General features: G+C 42.8%; 2 protein-coding genes across 2 annotated transcripts in view; one reads left to right on the top strand and one right to left on the bottom strand.

Annotated features, from left to right (window-relative positions):
- LIMCH1 (LIM and calponin homology domains 1) overlaps nt 1–16,392 on the bottom strand; it is a 326,061-nt gene that overhangs the window by 171,934 nt on the left and 137,735 nt on the right.
- On the top strand, nt 8,362–9,768 carry LOC125093670 (protein SET). The gene has a single exon (XM_047719181.1). It carries the CDS (start codon nt 8,377–8,379, stop codon nt 9,244–9,246), a length of 870 nt encoding a protein of 289 aa, XP_047575137.1. The 5' UTR covers nt 8,362–8,376; the 3' UTR covers nt 9,247–9,768.

The following is a 16,392-nucleotide window of genomic DNA, read 5'->3' as shown; positions in this document are numbered from 1 at the left end:
CGCTCGGCACGAATTCTATTGAATACAGTTCTTAAAAGATTAAAGATTTGATTCCTTAAATAAACAATTGTTGAGACAGCTAGGAAATGAGACTCATGTTCTGATTAGACCACAGGCTGCATTCATGAACTCTCTGTTAATACCTAATATCCAACCATTGGGAACCTCTCAACCATTGTTTAATGGTCATAAAACAGAAATGAAGAAATCTGTCTCTATCTGCGACTAAAAAGAAAAATCTCAAATCTCTATTCTGGGATGGAGAGTTTCTGGTTCATTCCGATTCTTCCAGCTGCTAAGATAATAGTTCTGCAAGAGTCCCAACACTGAGAATACAGATACAAAGGTCACATTACAAGACCATCCAGACATCAGGAACGAAACCAATGAGAAGTTTGCCATTGAACTGTGACATAAACATTAAAGGCAAAATTTTAAAAAGATTGTAAAATTCAGCTTACTCTACAAGTCGTTCAATTCATGAATTCAAGTCTCATAATGATCCTAGGGTTTAGGGGAGACCAAAAGAGATATCTAGACCTTACACACAGGGTTGGGAAGTTCATGTTTAATCTCATGGGAAATCACTTTATTCTTTACAAGAGATTACATCACCGTCTCATTACCTTGGTTTGTACAGCTGCGATAGGCAGCTATGATCACAAAATTACCTACTCTGTGTCCCTTCTAATTTGGTTCCATAGTATTTTTCTACGTGGTTTCCTTGATCACTTTCTGGGTTTTTTTGACCATGTACCCTGAATGAAGGTATAAGCACTTACATTTAATCTAACATGGCAACTGTTTTTGAACTGAAGCATGAGATCAATTTAACCCTGATCATAAATCTGTTACAGATGTCATTTTTAAAGATTTCTTTTTAGAGTTGCCTCAGCAAAAGGACGAACATTAATAAGCCCTCTGGGGTCAAGAAAAATGGACTAGAATGTAGGGAAAAGTGAAGCCTGAACCAAACAAGAATTTATATGAAGGAAACAGTGATGGAATGAAAATTGCCATCATTAACATCCACCAAATCTTTGAGGGTTGCTGCTATGCATTATATAGAATGTGGATTATCCAGAACGTTTATGCCACCTGCCTTGAACATACTCAAAGAAGAGATCAAAAGAGCTTTACAAGGCCTTTGTCTTGGAATTCCAAGAAGTTGGGACTGACTATGAATTATTCTAATACAGCTCCTGTGACAGAGATCACCGACCAAATTCATCTCCTCTCCCTCCTAAGCACACATTTCCACCCGGGCTACATTTTCCACCCTCTTTGCAATTTTCTGTAGCCCTATAACAGAGTTCTGGCCAATGGGGTGTAGGCAGAATAGTATATTATCACACCCAGGCCTGACCCTAAAACTTCTCCCAAGTAACTCTCCCTTTTCCCTCTTCTTCCCCATTTATGGGTTAGATGTTCACATGAAGAAAGACCGGAGAGAGAAGACATGTGTTAAGGATAGAGTCTCTATCATCTCAGATCCTTGAACCACTGCCTGAAGCAAAGTCACCTCCACTCTTCCCTGCTGTCAAAACTGAGCTACACAAGAGTGAGAAGTACATTTCCATTGTACTACATCACTGAGATTAAGGCACCCAGCATTACCTTAACTATCACAGACCTCCAGAAGATCTTCCTCCAGTAAAGTGGGACCCCACTTTGCCCAAACTGCACTCAAGAAAATCCTGTCCTAAAATGCAAAATCGCACACCTGGACACACCCTTTCCCCGGGGCTCACTGGGAGGGCAGCTGGAAGGGACAAGCTAAACTTGGAGGCACTGCAGGCAAACGGACCCATTTTTACTTTCCCGCATCTGCTAGGGAAAAACTCTTCTTCCATATCACTCTTGTTCTCGATGCTAAAACACTAACACTAATGAACTACCCTGTAAGCATGGAAGAGAACCTCCTGAATTATCTGGAGTATCTTGGATTCCTTTTGATTCATTTTCAGCCTCTCTCACAGCCCAACCTTTGTATGGCCCTTCCTGCTGTTTGGAAATTACCGGGTTTGGGGGACTAGAAGAGACTGAAAACCAATAAATCAATCTAGATAAGAAAACTGCCATCAGGCACACATCTGAAGTCAGAGTTTGCAAGTGGTAGTTAGGATTATAAACTCAAGCTTCTTAAATCTGGGAAGAGGGCTTTCCTGTGATGGTCTGCTTTCTGCACTTCATAAATTATCTCCAGCTACCAGTCTTGGCCACCTAAATCAATCTGCCCACCACCCTCAGACTCACCCCCCTTTTAAATTGTGGCCTTGGCCGAGCTGCTTCCCTCTCTCAGTGATTTCTGGGTTTCCAAGTGCCCACAGGATGTCCCTCCAAATGCCTTCACCTGGTAATGGAGCTCCTTGCCCCTGACACTGCTTTCCCCCCACTCAAGATCCTCCCTGATTTTATTAGGCCTAAGTTTAAGATGACATGTGTGATCAATGAACTGTGAAGGCTGGCACTACATGAACAGAATTTAGCGTAATCAAATAAAAATGGAGACAAAAGTTACCCTGACACAGGCAATGATATATGTAATCGTGAGTGTGCTATGTAGTAATTATGGATAAATGATAGTAATTAGTATTTCTTTTGCATAACGAAAACCTGGTATTGCTAGGTTTACTGTCAGGAGGGTAGAAAGAAAACCGGGAATGTGAAATTGCTGTGATTTTTCTCTGAAAGCTTCCAGAGCCAGAATCTGAGTAGGATAAACAACCAGCCCTCACTCTCCACACTTCTTCAGAAGGAAGGGCTCAGAACCAAGAGTTATGGGATTGGCACTCAAAATTCCAAGAGGAACAGTAACCTCCAGAGACAAAAAAGACATGGGCTCAAGGGGCGCGCGGGTGGCTCAGTCGTTAAGCGTCTGCCTTTGACTCAGGGCATGATCCCGGGGTCCTGGGATCAAGCCCCCTATTGGGCTCCCTCCTCAGCAGGAAGCCTGCTTCTCCCTCTGTCACTCCCCCTGCTTGTGTTTCCTCTCTCCTGTGCTTCTATCAAATAAATAAATAAAATCTTAAAAAAAAAAAAAAGAAAGAAATTGATAAAAAAAAAAAAAGGACATGGGCTCAAATCCCAACTCTGCAACTCACTAGGCAAGCTATTTAAGTATTCAGCATCTATGAACCTCAACTTGCTCCTCTGTAAAATGGGGACAATAGTACCTATTAGCCATGGACTGAGAGAGTAAAATAATGCATGTAATACGCTTGGCACAGGCCTTGTGTATAGTTTACACTCCATAAATGGCAATTGCTATTACCATCTCCAAGCAGGTTTTGACCCCAGCCCTCCCCACAGGTGGAAATTTGATACGTCCGTCATTGCTCACCTCTCCTCCCAAGCATCCTGCCTCTGGTCAAAGGGAGGCTGGGAGTTGGGAGAGATGAAAGGACAGAAGGGAAGGAATGAGCTAATGTTAGTCCCTTTGGAGGGCAGGACTACATGGGCGTAGTCTCCAGAACTGGGGATGGGGAGGAAGGAAGGGAGGATGCCGACAAATGAAAGGCAGTAAGAAGCTCCAAGGACAAGCCCAGCTATATTGTAGCTGTGACCACAGCTGCCTCTGGCCCTGTTTCCCTGCCAAGTTCAGGCCATCCTTTAACTCTTGCTCCTGTCTCCCTACCCATCTTGTCATCCCGAGAGTTTTGCGATAAAGCCAAGAGCTGAAGATGCCCTTTACCATCCGAGAAAGGGGAAGTCAGCTCCTAATATGGCTAGTTAGAATTCTGAATCAATTTCCTATTCATTCCACATACTGTTATCAAGCGCTTACCCCACACACCAGGGGCTGCGCTAAGGCCAGACAACCTCAGGGCTTGGGTTCTCCAGTGGGACTGTCATGACCTCAGTCGTGGTATGGGTTACATAAGACTATGAAGAATACTAGTTCTATAGGGAAACTTCCAGGTTCTAAATGGTGACTTGGAAGAGAACTTTGGGAACACAGGCCATACGTTGCAGTTGTAAACTAAGGATGGACACAGCAAGACAAGTGTAGGAAACATCTCTGCTTCTTGGGAACATAAATTCAAATATTTGTGTTTGGTGCACAGCAGAAAGTCATCAACGTCGCCACTGTTAGCAGCTGTAATTTGCTAAAAAACAACCATAACCCCACTGCTCCTTTGTACAGAGACCATATTGGCTGCCTATTCCTTGCTGGATGTTACTGGAACTCTTAACATCCTATCCCAGGTCTTCTGAAAATTGACCTGATACCTCCCCTTCATCTCCAGTCTGCCCCATCTTGAACTTGTCCTAGTCTCTGGCAACAGTTTCTCCCTTAAGTATTCAAAGCCCCTTCAGCTGCTGAGCATTTCAAGTGCTTGTTCTTCCCTCTCTCCGACCTGCCATCACCACCAGCCTCCCCCCAACTCTTTGTGGTCTGGCAAACTCATACTCATCCTTGAAGACACAGCTTAAATTATCTCTCCTTCAACCATTTCCTAGGTAGAGATTATGTCTCCCACCTCTGAATCCCAACACTCTTTGGCTTCCTTTCTTATCACACATCACAGAAATTGTCCAATCTTCCCATCAGGCAAAGGGTTAGTTCTCTCTGCAGCCCCATCTCTACTGTGAGGGCTGGTCGTTGGGAGGGCTTCAATCTGTGCTTGCTGAGTGACGTGATAATGAAACGAGCAACAGTGGCAAAGTACTGGGAAACCCAAAATACCAGTTTTGAAACTACAATGGACTTCAGGGACATGGATAATTTGCAATGTTTCTTGTTGAGCCAATTTTTCAGCACCAAGACCAGGGGTGGGTTCAAGCAATCCTACTGTACATCTGACAGGCTTCTAGTTCATTCCCACCAATCACCACTACTTGACTCATTTGCTGTTAGTCTGTGAGATGGGATGAAAGTGATAGGAGTCACCCTGTTCCTCTTTAAAGGACAGTGGAAGCTGGTTGGCCCCAAAGGAAACAGTAAAGTCTCTGGGTTCTTCTTTTTGATGTACCACAGGACACACAATGGGAAGGGTGCAGGGGGAGGGGACCGCGTTCACTTCCCCTCAGGCAGCCCACATTTTACTTTCCTGTGGGTGCAGCAGAAATATAAAATGCAGTCTTATTCAGAGGAATGGAGAACGTGTTCTGGAAGTCAGAGGCAATTGCTGGGGAATCAGACTACAAGCAAAGCCTTTTCATGTTATAGAAAAGGAGCTTTAAGTGAAGAAAAACTATGCAGTATTTAAGCAACAGAGTTTCCTCATTTCTATGGCCTTTCTATGTCTAAGGTCACGATGCCTGATGTTAATTAATCTGATTAATTAATATGATTTTTAGTTTTCATTTTGAAGTTTTCTTTACATCTTTTTGGAAATAGAATGTTAATATAATCAATTGACAGGGTCTTGTCTTCAGCAAAGTTCTAAAATATCAGCAGCACATTACAATATGATATTAATACATCTAGAAATGCACTAAATGACATTTGGAATGAGTCCTCTAGAAAGCATTGGAACCATCTTGAAGCAAAACTTCTAAATTGCATTGTGAATGTGTACACATGCATGTATTGTGTGTGTGTGTGTGTTAACAGCTTGAGATACAACTCACTCATTGAAAGTATAGAATCCAATTTTTTTTGTACATTCACAGGATCATGCAACCAGCTCTGCCAACTAATTTTAACTTTTCTTCCACCTGAAAGAAACCCCATACTATTAGCTTTAACCCCCATCCCACTCACACACAACCCCCAGCCCTAGGCAACCACTAATGTACTTTCCGTCCCTATAGATTTGCCTATTCTGCACATTTCCAGTAAACAGGACCATAGAAAATGTGATATTTTGTGACTGGTTTCTTTCATTTAGCATAATGGCTTGGTTGGTTCATCCGTGTCGTAACATGCACATGCACTGGTACAATTCCTTTTTATGGCCAAATAATATCGCATTATATGGCTACACCATATTTTACCTATCCTTTCATCAGTTGATGGGCATTGGGGTGTTTCCAAAATTTGGCTATTATGAATGATGTTGTCACAAACATTTGTGCATAAGTTTTTGTCCGGATACACATTTTCCTTTCTCTCGGATATGTACCTAGAAGTGTAATTGCTGGGTCTTATGATAACTCAATGTCTAACCTTTCGAGGAACTATCAAATTGTTTAGCAAAGTGAATGTCCCATTTCACATTCCCACCAGCAGTATACAAAGTTTCCAGGTCTTGGGGCGCCTGGGTGGCTCAGTGGGTTAAGCCGCTGCCTTCGGCTCAGGTCATGATCTCGGAGTCCTGGGATGGAGCCCCGCATCGGGCTCTCTGCTCTCTCGGGGAGCCTGCTTCCTCCTCTCTCTCTGCCTGCCTCTCTGCCTGCTTGTGATCTCTCTGTCAAAAAAAAAAAAAAAAAAAAAAAAAAAAAAAAAGTTTCCAGGTCCTCCACATCCATACCAGGTTTATTGCCTTCCTTTTTCAATTTGCCATTGCAGTGGGTGTGCAGAGCTATCTAGTCATTTTGATTTGCATTTTTCTAAAGATTAATGATGCTGAACATCTTTCCATGTGTTTATCATCCATTTTTATATCTTTTTTAGAGAAATACCTGTGTAGATATCTTTGCCCATTTTTTATTAGATTGTTTATTCTTTGATTATTGAGTTCTTTATATATTCTAGACACAAGTCCCTTCTCAGACATATGATTTGCAAGTATCATCATATTTTCTCCCATTCTGTGGGTTGGAAGGTGGTATTATTTGCAGGACAAAAGCTTTTAACTTTGACGTAGTCCAATTTATCTATTTTTTTCTCTTATCATTTGTACTTTTGATATCATACCCGGGTAAACATTGCCAATGTGATTTTTGGATTACTCCTCCTTCTTTCCATTTTTTTCACCAAAATGCTAATTGACATTCCTGCCACATGCAAGCATCATTAGGCAGAGAAAGATGGGTGAGTCACTGTCACTACACCAAGAACTCATAAATAGAAAGTTAAAACATACAATCTCATGAGTAGTGCCCTGTGTAAGACAAATTACTTGCTCTCAGCACAGTCAAAATACGTTTCAAATCAGAAACAAGAGAGAGTGCACCTGAAACCAGGGTTGTCATCTCCACTCCAGGACATATGGTTGTCACCCCCATGGGTGCTAAGAGGAGTAGGGAAGCCTGAACTCAGAGTGTCATGAGGGTCATATTTTAGTGGAGGAAATGGTACCCAATGTATGAGTTTGGGATTTAGGGAGATAGAAATGGATAGGAAGTGGGCCCCCCAGGTGGCTGGAGTGACATGCACCAAAGTCACGGAGGCAGGGAAGCACAAAGAAGATTGTTAAATACAAAAATCATCCTCTGTGGCCGTGCAAAGGATGGTAAAGATAAGCACCCAGACAGTGAGGGACACTGGGTTCCAGGCAAAGGAACTTGAATCATGTCCTGTTTTGTGGGAAGGGCACCAGGCACAATGAAGCCATGTTTGGGAATGTTAGCCTCACAGAAAAGTCTATAGTAGGGTAAGGAAAGGCAGAGCTAGAGCTAATCACTCAGCCATTCTATTTGTCTTGTCGTTCATTCTTTCTTCTCCTTAATATAAGAGGGAAGTCGCTTTCTGCATAGTTAACTTTAAAAATAAATCATTTCTAAACTGGGTCCTTGGTGGGCTATTTAAAAGGTCCTCTTCTGTAGGTTACCGAAGGAAACATTTAGAATGGCATGCTTGAGGCAGGAATTTTGCATACTTCATTGTGGGAAGTCAGCCCACCCAGCCTGACAGCCCAGTAGAGACCACCAAAAAAAAAAAAAAAAAAAAAAAGGATTATTAAGGAAATACAATTAGGGAGCTACTAAACCCTCTCAAATACAAGCAAAGCCTAATCCAGCATGGAACCCCACAGACAGGCAATGAGATAGTCCAGTTTCTCCTCTACCACACAAGCAGCCCATATTTAAAACTCTTCTTATATATTTTTTTAGTCAATCGATCATTCCAATAAATGTGTCATAAATTTGTTCAGGAGTAAGGAGATTAAGCCTGTGATTTAAGTGAGAGAAGCTGAATATGATTTTAAGGAACAGACGGCTCCAGGGTGAAAGAAATCACTACATTTTGAGGGGAGCGGTTCTTAAAAGAGAATTATGCTAAATTAAATTTCAAACACAGTTTTTTGGAAGTCTCAAAACAAAGACCCAAGTCGAGGCCATGTAAAACTATGTATTAAGAAAAAAAGAAGTTGGGGCATCTGGGTGGCTCAGACAGTTAAATGTCTGCCTTCAGCTCAGGTCATGATCTGAGGGTACTGGGACTGAGCCCTGAGCGGGGGCTCCCTGTTATTAAAAAAATAAATATTGAGCAATCAGAGCTTCCAGACGTGCCTCTCTCCCGGTTTCCTGGAGTTTCCTTGCAGCATGGCCCCCAAACGCCAGTCTTCGCTCCCGCCTCAAACGAAGAAACCGAGACTGCCTCCTGCCCCCAAGTCAGGGCAGACGTCAACATCTCAGCACTTGCATAAGGGAGAAAAAGAACAGCAAGAAGCAATTGAACATATTGATGAAGTACAAAATGAAATAGACAGACTTAATGAACAAGCCAGTGAGGAGATTTTGAAAGTAGAACAGAAATATAACAAACTCCGCCAACCATTTTTTCAGAAGAGGTCGGAATTGATCGCCAAAATCCCCAATTTTTGGGTAACAACATTTGTCAACCATCCACAAGTGTCTGCACTGCTTGGGGAGGAGGATGAAGAGGCGCTGCATTATTTGACAAGAGTTGAAGTGACAGAATTTGAAGATATTAAATCAGGTTACAGAATAGATTTTTATTTTGATGAAAACCCTTACTTCGAAAATAAAGTTCTCTCCAAAGAATTTCATCTGAATGAGAGTGGTGATCCATCTTCAAAGTCCACTGAAATCAAATGGAAATCTGGAAAGGATTTGACGAAACGTTCAAGTCAAACACAGAATAAAGCCAGCAGGAAGAGACAGCATGAGGAACCAGAGAGCTTCTTCACCTGGTTTACTGACCATTCTGATGCAGGTGCAGATGAGTTAGGAGAGGTCATCAAAGATGATATTTGGCCAAATCCATTACAGTACTACTTGGTTCCCGATATGGATGATGAAGAAGGGGAAGGAGAAGAGGATGATGATGATGATGAAGAAGAAGAAGGATTGGAAGATATTGATGAAGAAGGAGATGAGGATGAAGGTGAAGAAGATGAAGATGATGATGAGGGGGAGGAAGGAGAGGAGGATGAAGGAGAAGATGACTAATGGAACACTGATGGATTCCAACCTTCCTTTTTTAATTTTCTTCAGTCCCTGGGAGCAAGTTGCCGTCTTTTTTTTTTTTCCTTTTTCTTTTTCTTTTCTCCTCTCGTGCTCATTCGCCCTGTTTTTTGAAGTCTCCTTTTTCTCTCCCTTTATACCATGGTTCTCAGCTTATTTTGGGGGGAAATACCTTGAGCAGAATACAGTGGGAAAAGAATCTCTACCCCTTTTTGTTCCAAATTCATTTTTGTCCCTTCCTGTCTCAACAAAAACAAAAACTTTATGGAATCAACACCACCGTGCTCTGTGGGAAAAAAGAAAAACCTTCTGCTCCCTTAGCTCTGCTGGAAGCTGGAGGGTGCTAGGCCCCTGTGTAGTAGTGCATAGAATTCTAGCTTTTTTCCTCCTTTCTCTGTATATTGGGCTCAGAGATTACACTGTGTCTCTATGTGAATATGGACAGTTAGCATTTACCAACATGTACCTGTCTACTTTCTCTTGTTTAAAAAAAAGAAAAAAAAACTTTAAAAAATGGGGTTATAGAAGGTCAGCAAAGGGTGGGTTTGAGATGTTTGGGTGGGTTAAGTGGGCATTTTGACAACATGGCTTCTCCTTTGGCATGTTTAATTGTGATGTTTAACGGACATCCTTGCAGTTTAAGATGACACTTTTAAAATAAAACTCTCTCCTAATGATGACTTGAGCCCTGCCACTCGATGGGAGAATCAGCAGAACTTGTAGGATCTTATTTGGAATTGACATTCTCTATTGTAATTTTGTTCCTGTTTATTTTTAAATTTTCTTTTTGTTTCACTGGAAAGGAAAGATGATGCTCAGTTTTAAACGTTAAAAGTGTACAAGTTGCTTTGTTACAATAAAACTAAATGTGTACACACAAAATAAATAAATAAATAAATAAATAAATATTTTTTTAAAAAAGAAAAAAGATGTTATGACCAGGATTATATAATTTTTTCATGGAAAAAAATATTTGCCAAGATGGATAAGCTTGAGAATGTTTCAAATGCACACAAGTCCCCTGCACCTACCCAGGAAACACAGTTTGAATGGGGATAGTAACACTCCCCATGCACACTGTGCTGAGTCCCCCTTTTGAGTAGGAACACCAAGGGCTGTCTATTTGATGAGAATTCAAGAAGAAAAAAAGACAACACTGGGAGTCCATTCTGCACTTCTTGAATCCTACAAATTCTTCCTCTATGTTCTGCATCTGTTTTCATCTTTCCTAATAGAAGGCTCTTGAGATAACTAAGTTCTTGCCCAAGTTCCCACCTAAGCCAGGCCAATTGTTCAAACAAAAAAGAGCAGCTTTTCACTGGAGAACTTTTAAAAAAAAAAAAAAAGAGTGGGTTGAAATGTCCTTACTTGAACTTAAAAGCTTAATGAGACTTGGTGCCAAAGAGCGGGAGATGAGCCAAGTCTGTGAAGCCAACTGTGATATGGCCGAAAGACAAAGGAGAAACCTACACAGAAGGCCTATCAAATTCTTACCAGCCTGCTAAGGCCAAAATCAGTAAGGGCGAAAGGACCCAAGTTTGCTGAGATTCGAGTGAGCATCTGGGTTAGAGAAAGAGCTCCAGACAAAGAGTTCGAAGGCACACTGTGCTCTACCAGCCCCCGTCTCCATCTAGTCCTTACAAAGGAAGGTGGGAAGAGCTGACCCAGGCTGCTCACCTACCAGGGTCATGGTGAGGATTAAGTAAGGGAGGGGTTTGTAGATACTGAACAAAACAATGGTGATTAGAAGGCAGCAGTCTGAGGTTGCCAGCAACTGGGTCGACCATACATCCCCATTTGCTGAGGACCGTCTAGATTTCATTTGTTGTTTTAGTGTCTCAGCTGGTTTAAAAAACTCTTTTCACTCTCAAAACCATCTTGACTGACTGACAAACTACACGGCCACTCTACAAAGGAGCCATTGGTCCAGACTAATCCCTTTTCTTTTTTAATAGTTGAGGAAAATACTGCATGTGCAGCTGACATTAGATAAGGTCTTACCAAGAGCCTGTTGAAACAATGCAACAGAATGAGCCAGACTCACAACAATTTGGTTGACTCATGATTGGTGGTCTGGACTTTCCCAGAGATGACTATTAATTGAAAAAGCTCTCCAGTGCCTTCCACTACCAGTGAGGCAGGCCTTTTCTGAAGCCTTGCATGAGCTGACCTCTCCTCGGGCCATGTAATACAGGTGACCACCAGCTTCTTAAGTCTTCTTAGTGCCCTTGGTTTCCAAGGCACCACACTTCCTTGGGTTTCCTCTCATCTGATATCCCTTTGTGAGCTTCTCTTTCTCTTACCCCTGACCCAGTGGGGAGGCTTCCTCAACTGAGAACATGCTCTGCTGTTCTTCCTTGATGTGCTCTTCTCCTCAGAGAGTCTGTCATCTATCACAGCTTGGCCTTGATGTCCAACAATGGCTGGCAAATCATATTTGAAAAAGCGAAATCCACTGCCTCTCCTCTAAGCTCCAGACCGTGTCCCCAGCAGTCTACAGGATGGCCCCTGGGTGGGCTATCTATTTCCCAAACTCACCCTGCCCAAACTGAAATTATGAACTGTCCCAACAAGTAGAGGCTCCTCTTCCGTGTGCACCAGAAGCCTGACTCTGCTGGCCATCAACAACAGAAGCACTGAAGTTATTTTGTAGCCCTTTCTTTCACTTATCAATATCCTCTACCCTATTAAGTCCTGCGTATTTCTTCAGAATTCTTCTTACTTCTATTGCTCTGGAGGTCAAATCCCAAAATCTTTCCATGACTTCCAAGGCCCTGAGCAATCTTGCCCCTGCCTCCTCCTCCTCCTCTCCATCCACCCTCATCTCACACCTTCATCCCCTCTCCTTTGACCATGAGTCCCCTTGTAATTCCTTCAATGCACTGAGCTTCCGTCTTAGGGACCTCAGACATTTCATCCTTCCAGTCTAGAATATGCTTCCTCCCTTACTTCCATCTCTCTTCCCTCTTTCCTGACTAATCTCTTGTCACTTGTCATTCAGGTCTCTATATTAATGTCTTTTCCACAAGAGAACCTGAGATTTATATATCCCGTATGGGATATACGGGATATATTTATCCCATATATTTATATATATGGGATATATTTATATTTATATATGGGATATATTCATATCCCGTATGGAGTCAGGATTTAGATTCCAGATCTGAGCAGGGCGCCCCTATTACATGATTTTACTGCATAGTGTACTAGGCTTTCTAGTAACTTACCATACTTGAAAGTGGGTTCTGAAAAAACTTAGTTGAATGAAGGAAGAGAAGCCACCTTCCCGCCCCGCCCCCACTGCCGTCAGAGCAGATCTCTTCTGTGTATGCCAAACACAGCCTACTCCTTGACTTCAAACCTTGCCTTCTGCTCTTGTCTCCGTGAAGGATGCCCTTCTCTTTCCCTCAGCCTATTCTCAACTTAAGTAAAATTCAGTTGATGTCACATCTCCCCAGTGTTCCCAAACTGTAACAATCTCCCTTTGTTTTAGTTCTTAGTAAATCTCAGCAATTAAATCTCAGTCACTTGCATTTACTCACACACTGGTTTATACTGCTACTCACACACCATTTTGTACATATGTTCAAGCCCCAAGAGCATTATAAAACTCCTGAAGAGCAGGGATCAAGCCTTCCATTCCCTTTTTATGGCCCTCAGTTCCTACTTTGAGGCTGTGCAGAACGTGATCAATATCAAATCCTCTGCATGACAAAATGTCTCTACACAAAGCCACACCATCAACTGCCAGCCGGTCCTAGAAGGCTAGTACACATCTGTGGCACGCCACATCTCATGCTGAAATCAGGACAAGAATCCAGGACAAGCCTCCCTTCTTAGAATAAGCAGCTCATTCATCAGCGATGATATAAACACGTTTGCCAACAGATTTCTTATCTTCAGAAAATTATTTCACCAGAGTAAGAATTGAGACAAAAATCCACTAGGACATTCTCTATTGGTCAGTCACTTGCAAACGGACATGCTCAGACTTTATATACCAAGAAAACGTGTCTGCAGAACAAAAACCCAGAAGTTCAACCTCTATTAATTCCAAAGAAGATGGAGCTGGAGTGGAGAATCTTATACTTAAAGAAAGTAGGTACATCTATGCTTTCATCTTTAGTCTTCAAGGATGGGTCTGTTCTTTATGTAAAATTGTGTGTGTGTGTGTGTGTGTGTGTGTGTGTGTGTGTGTGTGTGTGTGTGTGTGACTCTGAACTGAGTCAGAGGAGGAAAGAGGAAAAAGGGGAGAAAGAAGAGGACAGGGGCGGGGAAGGGAGAGGAAGGGAGGAGAGGAGACGGGACAGAGACAGAGGATAATACTGACAATGACAGCTAAGACTGGGAGAAAGTTAAGGTCACTGATGATTAGGCAGCCTAGGGAGCAATCCCAGTACTGGACTCACTGTATTCAGGAAGTGCCCGTAAGAGAGGTGTTATGTGTCAGACCAGCGTCCAGTGAAGTCAAACCACAGATAAACAGAAGGGATCTTCAGGAAGCCTTCACTCTGGTTCCGGAAATAGACCAGGATACGTGCTAGCTCGGAGGTGGTACAGATACTTGGAAGCCAGACAGGAACCTACCAATCCTGCCTAGAAGTTTCTGGAACAGCTTCCCAGAGAAAGAAACCATGACAGACTGTGGAGAGTGGGAGGAAATGACATCACCACAGAGGTCAAGGTTACTGTTTTCAAAACAATCACTCTGGGTCTCAAGTCCCGCCAGCCAAAGCTCATTATTCACAGATGATCAGGTTTGTAAAGGTCCCAAACTTTCTTGCCCAGTTTTTGATCACAGGCTCGGCAAGACAAGCTGGGAAGGAAAATCCCAGTGCGTTCATCCCATGGCTTGTTGGCAGCCCCTGGACAAAGAGCTGATGGGTGCGCAGTGACACAGAGTTGCACTGACTATGTCATATTCATAATTGACTTCGGGCCTGTTTCCAACAAGCATAATGAGAACAGCTAGGGGTCCGGAGCGCCAAGCAAGCCCCAGACAGTGGCGAGCACTCTGCAGTTCTCTCTTACCGGAAGATCCCAGGGACCCGAGGAGGTGGTGACTTCCCCCTTTCATACACAAAGGGACAACAGTTAACAATTAAGGGCCTGCTACGTTCCAAGCACTGAACAAAGAGATGTATCCATATTATCAATTCATTTAATCCTCACATCAACCATCTTAATCAGGTACTAATTCTACTGCTTGTCATAGGTCACAGAACTGGGGCTCCAGGAGGCCAGGTAAGTGGCGTGAGGACACATGGACACACACCAGCAACGTAAGTTAACTAGGTTGAACCTCATGAAACCACGTTTTCCGACTGTTTTTCATCTAGTTACACAATTTCACAGGATTCAACCTCAGTTTTTTCCCAATCCACTCGCTTTCCACTGTGCTCGCTCATAAACGCATAGGAACTGGCTTTTCTTAAGGGTCTATCTTTGGATGGTAACAAAAAAGAAAGTAAAGAGGGTGGGGGAGGATGAGAAATCAAACCACTGGAGGGGAAGGGAGGGGATAGCAGAGGACACACCCTATAACAAGATCCCATCAGAGGTGACGGCATCTTGAACAACCACGGGGCGGGGAGCGACCCCCTGCACAGTTGAAAATCCACCTAGAACTTCTGACTCCTCCAAAAGTTACCAATTTTTAGCCTACTGTTGCTCAGAAGCCTTACCGATAATATCAACAGTCAATTAACATATATTCGGTATGCTGTATGTGTTCTATGCTGTATTCCTACAATAAAGTCAGCTTGGGAAAAGAAAATATTAAGAAAAATCATAAGGAAAGAAAATACATTTGCTGTACTGGACTGTATGTATGGAAAAGTTCCAAATGTAAATGGACCCACACAGTTCAAACCATGTTGTGCAAGGGTCGAAGTTGTGATCATTTTGCCACTCTGATTTTATCCTTTTCTGCAAAGCCCTCTTTCTTCCTGAATCATTTACTTCTAGTTGCAGTTAAAGTATATGTGGAATCCTTGTATTATTCTTCTCACTATTCTGTAAGTCTGAAATTTTTCAAAATAAAAAGTTGGGTGGAGGGGGACCTTACAAAAGGTCCTAGGAAAACCTTTCCTAAAAAGTTATTTTATTTTCCCATTTCTGCACTGCCCAGAGTCAATTACTTAACTTTACCAGGGTAAACAATGACATCCAAAATTCATCCCATAGTCCTTATGGGCTGGCAAACGTTTTCTGTAAAGGACCAGACAGTAAACATTCCAAGCTCTTGGAGTCACATACAAAGTCTTGTTTTGTGTCATTTCCAACTCTTTTAAAATGTAAAAACCATCCTTAGCAAGAAAGAAAGCCAGGACAAAAACAGGCCAAGCCTGTTACCAACCCCTGGTATAGTATAGACAGAATTCCATACAGTTCTCTCTAAATAATAAAGTCAGAGTCAGGAAAACAAGTTAGAAACTTTCCTCTCTGGATTTATTTCAAAACCGTCTGCTCTGGGTGCTGGGAAGGAGTGACGGTCATTGGTGACTCTGTCCGGGGAGGGTGTTCCTTAGGGAACAGTTGTTTGCAGCCTTCCTTTTAAGCCCTGAAGTCTGCCAGGACGTCTGCAGTATTTGCTTAACATTTCTAACAGCATGACACTTGTCACACGTTTGCAGCCTGGTCACATTTTGACCTGAGACATTTTATGGACTGCTCCTCCAAAGACTCACATCATTGGAGCGTTTGACCTCCAAACCTGAAGTATAGATGCTTGGCAAAAACAACCGAGGAGGAGAGAAATGATGATAGCAAAAACACATCTACTGTAATTCTCCTTGGCACGTGCGGTCTCTCGTCTGTACATACTATCACTGTAAGTTACACATTCACGAGTAAGTCTCACGGCACACGGGGGGAGCCCTGCAAAGCCACGGGTACTGCACTCCCCAGGCAGAGTTCAAGAACTCCCACGAAGACTCTGAAGCTATTCAGTTCCCACCTTATGGGCTGCCTGGAGGTGCCAGCCTTTTCTCCCTTATCTCTGTAGCATTCAGTACACATCCAGCCGTCTCCTTTCTCTCGCCTCATGGGATGGCTCTACCAGAGAAAACTGAAACCCCGGCCTTCTCCCCTGACTACAGCCTCCTTATCCTCTCAGCTCTCCCATGC

This window comes from Lutra lutra, chromosome 2, assembly GCF_902655055.1.
Source record: "Lutra lutra chromosome 2, mLutLut1.2, whole genome shotgun sequence".
NCBI classification, from domain to species: domain Eukaryota; kingdom Metazoa; phylum Chordata; class Mammalia; order Carnivora; family Mustelidae; genus Lutra; species Lutra lutra.
The sequence above is the reverse complement of the archived record's forward strand: the minus strand, read 5'-3'. Positions and strand labels throughout refer to the sequence as shown.